This window comes from Mustela nivalis, assembly GCF_964662115.1.
Source record: "Mustela nivalis genome assembly, chromosome: 3".
Lineage (NCBI taxonomy): Eukaryota > Metazoa > Chordata > Mammalia > Carnivora > Mustelidae > Mustela > Mustela nivalis.
Genome location: NC_139022.1, coordinates 93,584,395 through 93,599,311, shown reverse-complemented (window position 1 = coordinate 93,599,311; position 14,917 = coordinate 93,584,395). Strand labels below are relative to the sequence as shown.

Genomic DNA, 14,917 nt, shown 5'->3' with positions numbered 1-14,917 from the left:
ATATGGCATGGTGAGGTTGGGTTTTGGGCCAAAGTTAGTCAGGTCTGGAGTCGGGGCTTAGGACAGAAGATGGCAGGTTTAGACACAGAGGCCAGAGTGGGTTGGCTTCAGAAGCGCTGTCAAAGTTTGGGGGTCACATGGAAGCATCCAGTCAAGAGATTCATGCCTTAGTGGCTGTGTAGGAAGTACCTGTGAGGGCAGTGAGGTTCTATCTGACTGGTTCTGTCACAATGTGTAGTCCTCAGTCTAGCTCCCCATGGCCTGGTGCTGTGCTCTCCTCCCCACCATAACACTGACATTCCCGATGAGTGCTCTGTGTAGTGCTCTACAGTGAGCTTCCATTTGTCTTCAGAGATTTAAGTCCATTTCATGCCTCTGATGGACTGAAATGCCTTTTCTAGTATAATTCAAGTTCTCCAGATTTTTTTTTTCTCCTTGGAAACCTTTACTTTCCTGGGATGGGGTATAGGCCATTTCTAAGAGGGCTCTGATGAATGTCACTGTGTGATTATCCATAATTAAAGTTCAAACAATGACCTTCAAATAAACTCGGAAACCCAATTCATCCATGTACTGGGGCTCTATTTACATGTTCTTCTTAGAAAGTTGAAAGGCTTAATAATAAACCCTCTCTATTATTCTGTATCCCTTAAAGTAAACTTAACTAGGTGCTGACTTATTAGACCACAGTCCATTCAGATTACTATTAAAGATTATAGCAATGCAAATTATTCCTCACTTTCATTCCTGGTAAGCAAAACAGGAGCCACAGATTATGTGACCCTATGCAGAACTAAGCACAAAAAAAGTATCAATCAATGTGTGTCAATCAAATGATCAGGCAGTCAAATCACTTTTCTCAGGGATACGTTAAAGAACACATTTCTAGAAACTTAATATCATAAAGAGCAGCTTGCTGAGAAATATATTAGCAAAGTAAAGTGTGTTGGGCCAACTTTCTTATCTATAATCAATAATAATTTTTGAAATACCAATATTCATTTCCCTTTTTTAATGGTACCTTACTTCACTTCAAAAAATTATTTGGTGTCTCCACTGATAATTTTAATAGCAGCATAGCCCATAATGACCAAGTGCTTCCTATGTGCAATGCATTGTGCTGGGGTTTTTATAAATATCATCTCAAATTTCATGAGCTCCTTATGAGATAATTACTATTACTATACCCACTTCAAAAATGAGGCTCTTGAGGCTCTGAAGGGTTAAATGAAGTGTTTGAGGAGAAACATCTGTAAGCAGCATAGCTGAGATATAAATCCACATAATCTGGCCACATAATTTATGCTCTTAGTACTACAGTATAATACATAGTCTGGAAGAACAGCCAGATGCCTTGTTCTCCTGTAGCCAAGACCAGAGACCCAAACTCGACCAATGAGACCCTCTCCTGGCATTTTACATGCCACAGATGAACAAAGAAACTAAAAACAGTTGCAGGAGGCTCACTGCGTTGCTCCTGCCATGAGAATTTCCCTCTATTTGTGCCTCTCTAGCACTCTCAAGATGAATTGTTTCCTTTAACCCTGATCCACCATCCTGCCCACTAATATCCAGGAATTGGAAATTATTCCAATATTTTATTTTACTTAAGTAGACTGAATTTCATTTTACTAGTCTTTATTTTATGTAAGTTAGCAGAGTTGGTTTTTACCCTGCAACCAAAGGATCACTGCTGATACACCATCACCTGAGGGGAGGGAGAAGCCAGCCTAGGAGAGAATTGTATGAATCCTCAAAAAGGAGGATACTGAAGCATGGTTAAGTTCCCAGTGATAATGTGATAGACTCAGAAATATTGTGTGCCAAAATGTCATGGTGATATTCTCTGCTGCCCTTTCTGTTGAAATGATGAGGGCTTGGTTCCCTTTCTAAGCCAGTGGGCTGGGACACGCCAGCCTCTCCTTTGTCTCCAGGACTTTGAGCAGTTTCCAGTGAATGGAGCAGGCTTGGGAAGATCTTTAGAAAGACAGATTGCAAGGTATGACTGAAGAGGCAAGAAGACTTCTAAAGATCATTGCTTTCCCGTCCCAAAAGGACAAGATTTCAGATGAAACTAACTCTTTCAAAGTACCCCCTGGAAAAACCTATCTATACGCTTATTCTGTATGTTGCCATCACTCTACAGTTCGAGGACACTGTCTTGGGAATGTCTCCCTTTGGAGTCCATGCCGTATTTCTTTTAAATGCCTCAAAAATGTCTTATCCCTTGGAATGGATTCATTTCTAGAATTATCCTGGTCCAGGATATTCTGACATGCTATTTACTGACTAGGGTTGGTAGTCATGTTAGAAATAATATTTCTGATCAAAAGTGAAGCATGACAGTAAACCAATCAGGTGGCCTTTTCCTAATACAGTCTATGAAATGAATTATATGTAAAACCACTTCTTCTCTCTCTATTTTTAAAGATTTTATCAATTTATTTGCGAGAAAGAGAGAAACACAAACAGAGGGAGCAGCAGACAGAGGGAGAGGGAGAAGCAGGCTCCCTGGACACTGGAATCAGGACCCAAGCCAAATACAGATGCTTAATCAACTGAGCCACCCACGTGCCTTTCTAAAACCATTTCCAAATGCTCTCAGCAGGGGCAGTTGGGCTAAAAATGGTACAGCTTACAAAGATAACTACTTTGAGGATCAACGTGAATAGGGTAATAGTGTCTATGGATAGTCTTATAGTGCTTTTCAATACGTAAGGCGTTTTCTGCCTACCTTTTCAGTAGAAGCTAACATTCATTATTGCCAGACACTGTGCCAAATTTTCTACACATTACCTTTTGTAATCCTTAAAATCAGAAAGGTATTATTATAGTTATTCACCACACTTTAACAGAAAAGTCTCAGAGTATAGAGTAAGTTGTCTAAGATCACAAAGTGAGTGAGCAGGAGAGCCAGCCATGAAACCCCAACCTCCCGCTTTCTCTCCTCCAGGTTCTGACTTGTATATCAAATGAGCAAACAAAACTTACAAGAGTTTGGAATTTTTTCCGAAATAAAAACCGGCTGGAAGAGAAAACCTAGGTCTATTTCTAGGTGAACAATTCTAGTTAAAGAGCCTAGGCACATAGTCACGGACATGAGGCATCTCAGAATCCCACGTCTGCCCCTCACCTTCCAGCTCTCAGTTCCAGGGCCTTTTTTTGTTCCCTTCCCTACTGACGTGGGCAACATTTCTTCTTTTACTGCTCTGTCTTCTACTTTCTCGTGCTGCAAAGTCTTCCCAAAGTTCATGCACTGGGTCCCCAGACCCTTTCTAGTCTGAGCTAAATAACAACGTAGACAGATTCCTGGTTCTCTAGAGAAAAGACCTCTCATCCTGACTCATTTCTTCCTCCCTTGTTTAGCTACTGACTCATTTATAAGCCCTCTGTTTTCTTTTAACTGAATGCTCTTCATCAATCAACAGTGCACATTTTATATTTTTCAGTTCTGAGAACCTCTAGGAGGGTGATTCTAAAGCTCAGTGGACGTATTTTATGCCTGACTGGGTCCTCAGAGCCTACACAGTCTTTCACATCTCAGAAACAGAGAGGGAAAGAGCAAAGCCAGGAGGGCACACAGAAATGAGGTTCTCCACGTGGACAGCTCAGTGGACATAGCAGAAAGAAGGAAGAATAAGCACCCATTTCTGTTACCGGGCGTGAAAATACAGAGAACTACATGTACTTCCAGAGTGCCCACCGTGCTGGGTAAGAACCACACAAAAAGGAGAGATAATACACTAAAAAGCACTGGATATTTAATTATTAAAATATCTAGAGGAAGCGCATCTGGGGGAGGAGGGGGTTAAGGAATTTCATGGCTAGAAAAAGAAGCCAAGAAAATGATAATGGGTATGAAGAGCCTACACTGAATCTAAAAGAAAGAGAGCACAAATCTTATCACTCTGTAGAAACTGCTGTTTCAGGGGTTAATAGTGAGTGGTCCTAGAAGCAAGGGGAGTGCCGACTTCCAAGCACTGTCTTGCTCCCAACATTCTATTTAAAATTTTTTAGAGATTTGTTTATCTTAGGAAGACAGAGAGTGGGAGAGGCATAGGGCGAGGGAGAGAGAACCCCAAGCAGACCCATGCCCAGTGCATGGAGCCCGGTGTGGGGTTCAATCCCAGGACCCTGAGATACTAACCTGAGCTGAAGCCAATAATCAGATGCTTCATTCAACTTTGCCACCCAGGCGCTCCTGCCCCCAAACTTCTGGCATGCTCCATCTGAGGCACTTCTCCCACAGCCCATGCATCATTTTCCCTATGAAAATTCCTGCCCTGGGTACTCTCACCAAAATAGGAACTTCAGAGGAGTCAGGAAGAGGACTGTGGGAATTAAGGAATTATCGAGGAATTCTATATCCCCGGCAGGAATCCTTCCCTTAGCTTATGTCACTGAGTTCTTCAGGTTTCCCAAAGGTTTCTCTGTATCCATAGACCTTAGCCATCCTCTTGCCCTACTCTCCACTCATAGCATTCAGTAAAAGGACCATATAAATTCATTTTCTGCTCTCCCTTAAAAAATAAAAAAAGAAGAAGAAGAAAAGAAATTCCCAGGGAATAACTCTCCTAGGGGAGAGGCAGATGTGGGTTTTTTTGTGCACATGTCAATAAATCTTAAGAAGAGAAACCTTAAGGACATGCTTTGAGTCAGCTATAACCTATACTTTGTCATTTGTAGCTGTTTATTGGATTCTCATAAGATTTAAAGGATATTATGCATGTAAAGTCTTTAGTACATATTAAATGTCAGAAAATGTTACCTTTTATTAATATTAGTAGTCATGATATATCCAATGGATTTTTAAAAAACATTTTCTGAGATGGTGAAAGAAGGCTGCTAGAAGTGAGCTCCCCATTGATTCATGGACTCAAACAATTCAGTGTTTAACCAGTAAAATTTGGGAAGTTAGACTCAAAGGAATTTTCATTACTTTGCCCCACCACAGTAATGCGTTTCTGAGTAGGCCTAAAATATTCTCTAAGGCATACATGGGTGGGAAGCACTTTGTGGGTAAAGGGAGCAACTTAAGAATGCAGCTTTTGTTCTTTCTTTAGTTTTTTTTTTTTTTTTTAAAGGAAACTTGGTACTGTGTCTAAGAAGACAAAAAGGATACAGTTACTAAACATAACATTTCCCAAACCTGCTCCCACCCGCATACACAAACATGGACTTGATCCTTCCTTTTCTTCTAGAAGAGCAAGCTGAACTATTAAAATCTTATATACATTTTGAGAGATAACAGCGATGACAGCCCAGTGATGACGACCATGATGACGTGGTTTGCACTGATAATAATATCACCTTGTCTTTCCTTCCTAATCACACAGCACTTCACACATAGTATCTTATTTATCCTAGACTGCATTGTTATATGGGGGTGTGGGTGTCACTAACTCTCTTTCCAGAAAGACAGTGATTTTACAGCAAATTATGAGCAACCCCATGGCAACGTTATACGTGGGCACTCTTACCTGCATCAGTCAGTATTCCATTATGACCCCAAATTTGGCTGGTTCAATGGTCTACCTGGGAGCACTCATTAATAATAAAGGTCGTGAACCTTATCCCAAAGACTGTTGTGGACTGTCTGGAAATTCGTGCTTTGATGTTTGTTTTCCACCATCCACTGGTGATGTGGTCAGGTGGCTTTGGGAAATACTGTCCTTTTCAAACTTAGGGCAGTGAGGAAGGGATAATGGCTACAGGGAACTTGGGTGACATTCAGATCCTATCTTTGGTGGTAGTTTTGCTAATCACTGGCAAGATAATGGGACAGTCTTGCCACAGGTGTCACAAGCACAATATCAACAGACACAGTACTGTCCTATTCAGGGATATTGTTATTTGAAAATACAGTTAATTCTTCACTGTGGCTCCCTAATACTGAAATATCATTACGCAGCTTCTCATTGGTACCTTTTCCAGGTGGGGAGAGGCAAACAGTCAACTGAGACCTGAGAAATACTTGCATGTTTGTCACTAGCTTCTGTGTAAAGCTATCTGCCTTTGCTTCTTACTAGTCAACAGCTAAGAAATGTCTTAATCTGTTATATGTGATTAAAATGTGTTAAATGTGTGCTTAATGCCCATTTAGCATTTTATCATGTATTCTTTAATGTAGAAGTATTTTTACATGACTAAACTTTTCTAATAAATCACTTAAAAACCTTTTTATTATAGGATTTTTTTATACCTAAATAGAATTCCTATATTATTTAGCATCTGGGATTGTTTTCCATCTTTGATGGATATATACATGTGCTGTGATGAACATCTATATATATGATTAAACTTTCCTGTCTTTTCTCATCACTCCTCAAGTTATTCAACTGCCAATTCTTCTCCAGTTGGTCTCTGGAAAGAGCTGTGGCTCCATCCCCTCATCTTCACTGGCCACAGCAACAATCTGAGTTCAGAGCTGCATTATCTTTAGCATGTACTTGACGAATGACAGCCTCCTATTAGTAAGGTGCTGTCTCTGTTCTCTGTTTTTCCATGTTTCCATTTCATTTCATTTCTTTCTTTTTTTTCTTTTCTTTCTGTCTTTCTTTCTTTTTTTTTTTTTTTTTTTTGGTGGGGGGTGAGGGAAAGAGTAGAGGGAGAGGAAGAGGAAGAGGAAGAGAATTTTGAGCAGGTTCTGCATGGGGTGGATATGGGGCCTGATCTCACAATCCTGAGATCAAGACCGGAGCCAAAATCAAGAATCGCATGCTTAATGAACTGGGCCATCCAGGAGTCCCTTTTCCAGTCTGTTCTCTTTACTGCTCCCAACATTGTCATTCTAAGATACATACTTGCTTCTCTGCACAGACATGATTGATGATTTTTGCTTGTCCTATAGAAAAAAGTCCACCATGAACACTGGCTTCTAATAATCTTCATACTACTGCCCTAATCTTCTCCTGCAGCCTCCTATTTGGTTGGTCCATACACTTTTGACTCTTTGTCCTTTATTGTCTGCAGTCTCCTGATCTGACAGGCATTCCATGTTTCCACGCCTTACTTCTGCTGGTCCCCTGGGCTCAAGTGACTGTCCCCTAACTATAGGCATAACTCTTATGTTCTTCAAAGCTCAGCAGGAAGCCTTCCATAGCAGTACATGTATAGTACATGTATTTGAAGTTGCTTCAGTCATGGCCCTTCACTTGCACATAGTTATTCGTGATTTCTTCTCCCCTTAACTGTGAATTCCTTGATGCCAGCAGTCACATTTTACTCATCTCTTGATCTCCAACCCCTACCTTATTGCAGGCCATATAGAAGGCGCACAGAAAATATTTGTCCACCACTGGCTAATAGTAATAATTAAAAAATTACAGCATTTACAGTACCTACCACTTGTTGAATACATTCTGGGAATCAATCACTGACTTAGGATTTACTGATGAGAAAATTAATGCTTAGAGAACTTCCGTAAATTGACCACAATTATGCAGCTAATTTGAGTAAAGCTAGAGTTTCGACCTATATGGTTTGACTCATAATGTCTTTATTGTACTAACTAAATGAATATGTAATCTTATTTAACTATGCCATTTAAAGTTATAACAAAATACTCAGAGCAGATATTCAGGCAATAGAGATTCAATTAATTATTTTTCCCATGATTATGCATTTGTTTTCACTGTTTAAAAAACCAAGTATGATGTCAATTAATTCCTGGTTGAAAAGTCACTGTGTCAGACATTTTTCTGTGTATGTATGTATGTATGTATGTGTGTGTGTATATATATTCTATTAATATATATAAGGCTAAAGAAAGGCAAAGTAAGTTAGCTTATAAGAAAGAAAGCAGGGATGCCTGGGTGGCTCAGTGGGTTAAAGCCTCTGCCTTCACCTCAGGTCATGATCCCAGGGTCTGGGATCGAGCCCCGAGTCGGGCTCTCTGCTCAGTAGGGAGCCTGCTTCCCTTTCTCTCTCTCTCTGCCTGCCTCTCTGCCAACTTGTGATTTCTGTCTATCAAATAAATAAATAAAATCTTTTTAAAAAAAAGAAAGAAAGCAGACTTTTACACCTTTAAAATATTGTAACAGTCATAGTCATATTCCATGCATTTAAGCAAATCTTTTAGTTTGATGCTTTTTGCAGTAAAGTCTTTTAATTTTTGAAAAGTAAACTTCTTTGGCTTAAAACAAATTATTTATTTATTTTAAAAGGACTTTATTTATTTATTTGTGTGAGAGAGAGAGAGAGAGTGTGTGAGCAGGAGTAGGAGCAGAGGGAGAGGGACAAGCAGACTTTGCACCAAGTACAGAGAGCCCGACATAGGGCTCAATCTCACAACCCCAAGATCATGACCTGAACTGAAATCAAGAGTCAAATGCTTAACTGACTGAGCCCCCCAGGAACCCCTGACTTAAAAAGAACTTAAGCACTCAGTAGTCATTAGATATAATAAGTGTAAAAGTAAAATAAGCAAAAAACTTCCTAAATGGTCAATATACAAACACTCACATACACAATCTTCATCAATTTTTCATTCAAGCTACTAAACCACATGTACTCAGCATTTTTCAATCACATTCCTAAAAAAGCGAACTGAGCTCTCATTTTCGGCTATTATTAGAGTCTTGTTACAATCTGCTTTTATTAAAAAAAAAAAAGTGGGGGGAAAGGAACTACATGATGAAGCAGTGGCTGATACTTGATGAGGACTTCTATGGACCAGCTCCGTCCTCCTGTTCCTCCAAGCACACTGCCCTATCACACATTTTAGCTCAATGTCTCCTTGAGCCTTGCTCCCCTATACCTCTTTTGCTTTCTTCTTCAGATCTTGCTTTCAATTATTATCTGTTACAGTACATAGATTTCTTTTTGTATTATAAATGCTACTGTTTCTCTCTCTCTCTCTCTCTCTCTCTCACACACACACACACAAACAGACTTAAAAGGTGAAAGAAGGCCCCTGCCCTCAGTAATATTCATTCTTGGATCTATGTCTAAGTATCATTTGCTCTTACAAGTTCGCAGTTTTCTCAACTTTATTTAAGAGAGAGAGAATGAGTGGGAGGGGCAGAGAGAGAGGGAGAGAGAACCCGAAGCAGACTCCATGCTGAGCACAGAGCCCACTGTAGGCTGGATCTCATGACCCTGAGCTCATGACCTGAGCCAAAATCAAGAGTCAGATGCATAACCAATTGAGCCACCCAGGCACCCCTCAGTTTTCTTATCTTTACAACAGAGCAGCTTAAATAAAATTTCCCTGAGTAACATTCACATTTGAAAATCCTTAACTTGAAAATGATTAAATAAAACAATTGAAAATATGGAAATTAGAAACATAGTAAAAATTGATATTGTACAGACATGACAAGGTTTTAAGAGATGACTTTTCCTGAGTTAACACTGTTCAGAAGGACTAATTATGTCCAAAGAGACATGGCTGTACTCCTGACCCAATACAGAATAGCATGATCTGGTGATGGCTTGGGGATCCCTGACACTTTGCTGCCCCCTCATGTTTCAACATACTCTTGAGTTCTATTCTTTATTGCCCCTCAAGGATCTATGCAGGTGAGTCTTCCTCTAAGTAATAGAAGGATTCCTAAAAATGTTCTGTTGTTACTATTCAAAAACAATATAAATGAAATGTTCCAGAGAAGCTGACACGGCATCACTGTCTTCCTCCTCTATGCTCTGTTTTCAAATTAGCTTTAAGAACAACATCAAAAATGCCAAGTATGGATCAGTGTTGTAGGAAGACGCACTGGGTGAGTTACTTATAACCTGCTGACTTCTGGTGTTTGTCTAACTTATCTCCCTGAGTTTCTTCCACAGCACTGAGAGCTAGCTAATCATGGCCCCATTCTTCAAATGAGGGAGATAAGCTTTGCACTCCAGCTCTAGATGCTACACACCCTGTTTCTGTTACATCATAATAAAGAACAAAACAGCTATTTAGTATTAAGACTATTTTATAAATGTACATCTGGAAACTTTCTTTGAAAAAAAAAATGGTGAGATCATTTTAGAACTATGTATTTACCTATTAGGTATGGAAAAAAACCTGCCAAGTGATTTAAATGTGTTAATTCTAAAGATATAAAATCAAGCTCTCCTAGCTTTAAAACATATTAATTGGAATAACCTCAAAAGGGAAAAGGGTATTCTAAGCTCTATGGAAGAAAACTTTAGAAAACACAGCATGACATATGTAGACCATCAAAGTTCTTACCTCTTCTTTAAAAAAAAAAAAAATCAGTTGATTTATGGAAAAGTTAAAGAGAGTTCACTATTTTTCTTCAAAGAGCTATGACTCCAATGTAAGTTCTTTAATTTTGAAAATGATTCTGAACCACACTTTCCTGCCCAGATCACAAAAGCACTGATATCTGTGGCAGTGAGGAGAGGGAGAGAGAGCACTGGCAGCACTGGGAGGGCCCGTTTTTGACAGGCACCAAGTTAGTATGTCCCTTTTGACCATTTGTGGGGAGCTCCGTATTTGCAGCTCCCCTGCAACCTTTCTCTCATTCTTTCCTTTTTTCATCTCTCTGCCCTATTCTTTACGTCATCCCTAGTTCTACATCAAGAGAATACAGACAAGGGCAAAGTGATAGAGAAAATGATGCACTGAGTGCTTACCCCGTGAAGCACTATGCTAAGAGAATCTACATGTGAACTCATTTAATTTGGCAATAACTGTATGACATATGATAACCAATTTAAAAATCAGGAAACTAAGGCAGATAAAGGTATGTGGCCTGCCCATGGCCAAGCAGCCATCATGGTAGAGCACGATTTGAATTCTAGATAGGTAGAGCATCCACGCTGCACAATTCCAGGGACTTCTGTCAGTGATGTTCTACAGGGTTGCCCCCCAGGGACCCTTGGAGCTGTCTCCACAGCGGCCTTTTGGACCCCCTCATGGACTTTGCCATGTGCTATACTTTTCCTCTAGATCCTCAACAAAATATTGAAGAAGGTCAGTTCATCGTATGAGATGCCCCACTGACTCTTTTATTTTTAATTTTTATTTATTTATTTATTAAATATTTATTTATTTATTTGACAGGCAGAGATCATAAGTAGGCAGAGAGGCAGGCAGGGAGGGGTGAGGAGAAGCAGGCTCCCCGCTAAGCAGAGACTCTGATGAGAGGCTTGATCCCAGGACTCTGGGATCATGACCTGAGCTGAAGGCAGAGGTTTTAACCCATTGAGCCACCCAGGTGCCCCCCCACTGACTCTTTTTAACACTCTTCCCTACCCTTCTCAGGACTGCCATAGAGGTGTAGTGGGGTTCCAACAATAGGGGGAGTGAACATGGCAGGTAGGACCTGAACAGTCAGGTACTGAGGGAGGGAATTCACTTTTCTGTGTGTCTCACCGTTTACTTCTGTCGAAGTTTATGTTTTTAAGGGCCCACTTTCCCAGAATGCGCTCAGAGAAAGGAATCTTTCCCTCTTCCTGCCTTCATCACTGTACCTTCCATTCCACTTTTGCACCTAGGTTCACTAGGCTGGGGCAAGGAAAAAGACTTCAATTTTCTAGCTAATTTCCTGGTGTGCTTTGTGGTGAACACAGCTGCACGAAGCAGTTAATGACACTTAATTAGCTTCCCTTCCTAGGTAAGATATTTCTGTAGCCCCATTGTCCCTAGGCCCCAGGTCAGAAGCTTGTGGGTACAAATGAGGCCATGTTAACCTTAATTCCCAGATTTCAGTTCCCTCTGGTATTGTTCCTGGGCCTCAATACTATGTGAACATTTCTGGGAGCTTCTAGAGGGTCTCTAACATGTGTTTAAGACAAAGTCTGCCCTTGGAGTGCAATTACTCTCCATTTAATCACTTCCAGGCATCTGCCAGGGTGACTGGACAGCTGCCTGGAGCGCTGACCACCCACCACTTCTTGATGGACACAACCATCTCCACTGGGACCTGCAGCTGCTCTTCGGGGAGGATGCTCCTGGGGGGCTGGCTCCTATGTGACCTCAAACTACAAAAGCACCACATTCTGCTCAAACCACAATGTCAGAGTCCTGCCTATGGCAAAAATAGCAGGGGTGGGAGGATGGCCCCTCCTCATCAGGGGTCAGATCTAGGGCCCAGAGCAGGGCTGGGGACGAGCTTGCATGCAGTCTCTCACACTAGAATATCCAGCTGACTGCCTACAAAGATTGGCTTGCTTGATCCTCAACATAAAAGTCAAGTGTACGGAGACAAAGCCATTCACTTCTACAGCCCTATCTCAGTGTAGACTAGGCTCATTGACCTGAATTTGGCTTTCTGCAAAGAAATTTGTTAGTCAAAGAACTTATTCTGATATATAGGAGCTTCGGTTATTATCCATCTCTCAACCAATGATAAAGAAGAAAACTGGTGGACCAGGCATACACCATGAAATGACAGTGGAAAATCATTACCAATAAGGTCTTGAAAGATAACCACGGGAAAGAGAATCAACAATTTAATATTCATTGAAGTACAAAATCCCACTCAAGAGACGCTACAAAAAGAACTACATTACCAACTATTCCAGAATCAACTCTGAGGTAGTGACCACAAAGGAGACCAGAGGAAAAGTGCTGACCTGGACAGTGAAGTTAACTTTCAAGCAAAGTTTTCTCACTAATAACTTAATGAGGCGCTCTCGGAATATTCTGAATTGGAGTCCAAGGAAGGCACTTGAATCAAATGAAGTATTGGTCTAATTTGGAGACTATGTTAATTTTCTTCTGGTATTAATTCTAGAAAACATAGGTTTGCTTTCCCAGGCAATTATTTTAATGAATCAATTGGGGTTTCAAGAAATGATTAAATGAGTTCAATTTGGTTTCAGGTTCAGCAAAATGAGATCATTTGTTCTGTTTTTGGTTTTGTTGAGGTCAAGTCCTGTGTCCAAAATAGACTAATAGGAATCAGGACAAATTTTTTTTTTTTTCTCTTTATGTCCATTGTCGTCCTCCCTTCCCCTCCTCTTCTCCAAACATCTGTTCTTTTGATCTCACTGAACTTTGCTATGTTGTATAATTACTTCTTCTCTCCCCTCTCAAAGTAAAGTTCTTCTCAATTCCGAGTCCCAATCAGAACTATTGGAATGGGGTTCCTTCTTACACACAACTGGGATATCAATTAACAAGGAAGGTCCCTTTTATTTATACTTTCACTTTCATTAAACCAAACTACCACACGTTAATATCATGCTGGTAGCATAAGCCTGGAAACAACACAGTCAACATTTGGAAGGTAACACTATCTCTTAAAACACAAATGCCCAGAGCAATGTTAAACTTAGCACAAGCACAGACTTAAATGGTTTTTAAAAACGGCACATCAGTAAAGATTTCCTAAGTAATAACTTTAAAGGGACAGCTTTTGGGCTCAATGAGACAAATGATAATAGAGAGAAAAAGGATCAATTTCTTTAAAATTATAGAATTGCAATATAAAATTGGTGCTAGTGTTATGCTGAACCTTGGAAGGTAGGGTTTTTTTCTAGATGTAATAAGAGTAAGCTACTAGATCTTCCTTACCTGTTATGGTGGCTTTGTTGATGGATGGTTGGTTGCACATGGGTGATCTTCTGACAGAGAGAGAAAAATACGAAGCTGTAAATACGTGGTGCATGTTAACTGGAGGACTCTCTGAGTCATTTCACATATGTCATTTTAATTTAAAGAATTATTTTTAAGCTAGGACATCCAAAAGAAGACTTCTTTCAAACTAGCTACTTAAGTTCCCAGGCACCCTTTGCTCGACAGTTCAGATCATACACGTCAAAGAAGAAAACAGTTAAATCTCACAGTGATCGACTTCTGGGGAAATAAAGCTGAAGTAAATGTCAAAGGGACATGACAGAAGAGGACGTTTCTACTGACCGACTGCGTTCCCTTAAACCAGGGCTTACAGAGCAAACACAGACTCGGTGAATCCAAAAAAGTCAATCTACAAGTCATTTCCCAATTATGGTGGTGAGAAACTTTTATTTTTGGCACAAATTCTCAGAAGTGAATGACTCCTTGTAAACTGTATTACAATTAAAGAAGTCATTGAAACCCTTTCCTTTCTCTTTCCTCACACTGAGAACCATCTCCAATGCATTTGATAGAGTGGTATATTAATGCTTTGTCCAAATAGATGCTACAGAGGCTTTAGAAATACTATAAACTAAAGGTACTTAAAAGATTCTATCTTGTGTTCTCTAAGTTTTCAGATGTTTGCCAAGTTTCACAAGGTGATTATAAACCCCTTGACCAAAAAAGCCCCTGCTATAAAACTAACATTCTCTACAGAGCCCAGAGCAATGTATCCAGTATTCAATCAATGCTTAATAAATTATATTGAAAAGAATATAACTTATGAAATGCAACTTTAGAAAGTTGTTCCTTACAATTGGAAGCTTTAAAATATTGCACAGTGATCTTTTACACTTACCTAGCACTTACTAAACACTTACTGTTGTCAGACAGTGTGCTAAGTGAACTCTTAAGATGGATATTCTACTTTGATCCTCAAAAGAAAGCTTAAGGTAAGTAAACTCACTGTTTCAAATTTTACCAGTGAGGAAAATAAAGCTTGGGAAGTTGAATCACTTGTTCAGAGCAAGAGAGCTGAGATGTGAACTAAAGCAGTGGGATTCCAGAGCCAGCGCTCTGCTATACTGTTTTACTTTTAGGATGTTTTTGGGGAAACTGGACTAACAGCCACACATCTGTGCAAATGTCAGGTCCCTGCAAAGCCGTGTTCACACCTATTCTTCTGAGATGACAAATCTCTTGACTGGGAAATGCAATCTAGTATTTTGTAAATTCTCAATGCCTTGGTTCCAGTCAGTATCTGGCTCTGTCTTATTGCTCTTAAGTTTATTGATGTCAGTTGGGACTGAAGTTTTTATGTTTGACTGGAAATGCATCAAAGTCGATTATGAAATTATTTTAGTTTTTATTAGTGAATGAGATAAGGAAATTTGAAAC

The 14,917-nt window shown here is 39.9% G+C and overlaps 1 protein-coding gene across 21 annotated transcripts in view; it reads right to left on the bottom strand.

The window, feature by feature from the left end:
• Positions 1 to 14,917, bottom strand: part of PDE4D (phosphodiesterase 4D) — a 1,511,392-nt gene that overhangs the window by 180,907 nt on the left and 1,315,568 nt on the right. For all 21 annotated transcript variants that reach the window (XM_082725937.1, XM_082725938.1, XM_082725936.1 and 18 more), the window contains one exon: positions 13,478 to 13,527. In XM_082725937.1, the coding sequence (XP_082582063.1) occupies positions 13,478 to 13,527 (50 nt within the window). The remainder of the gene's footprint in view (positions 1 to 13,477; positions 13,528 to 14,917) is intronic.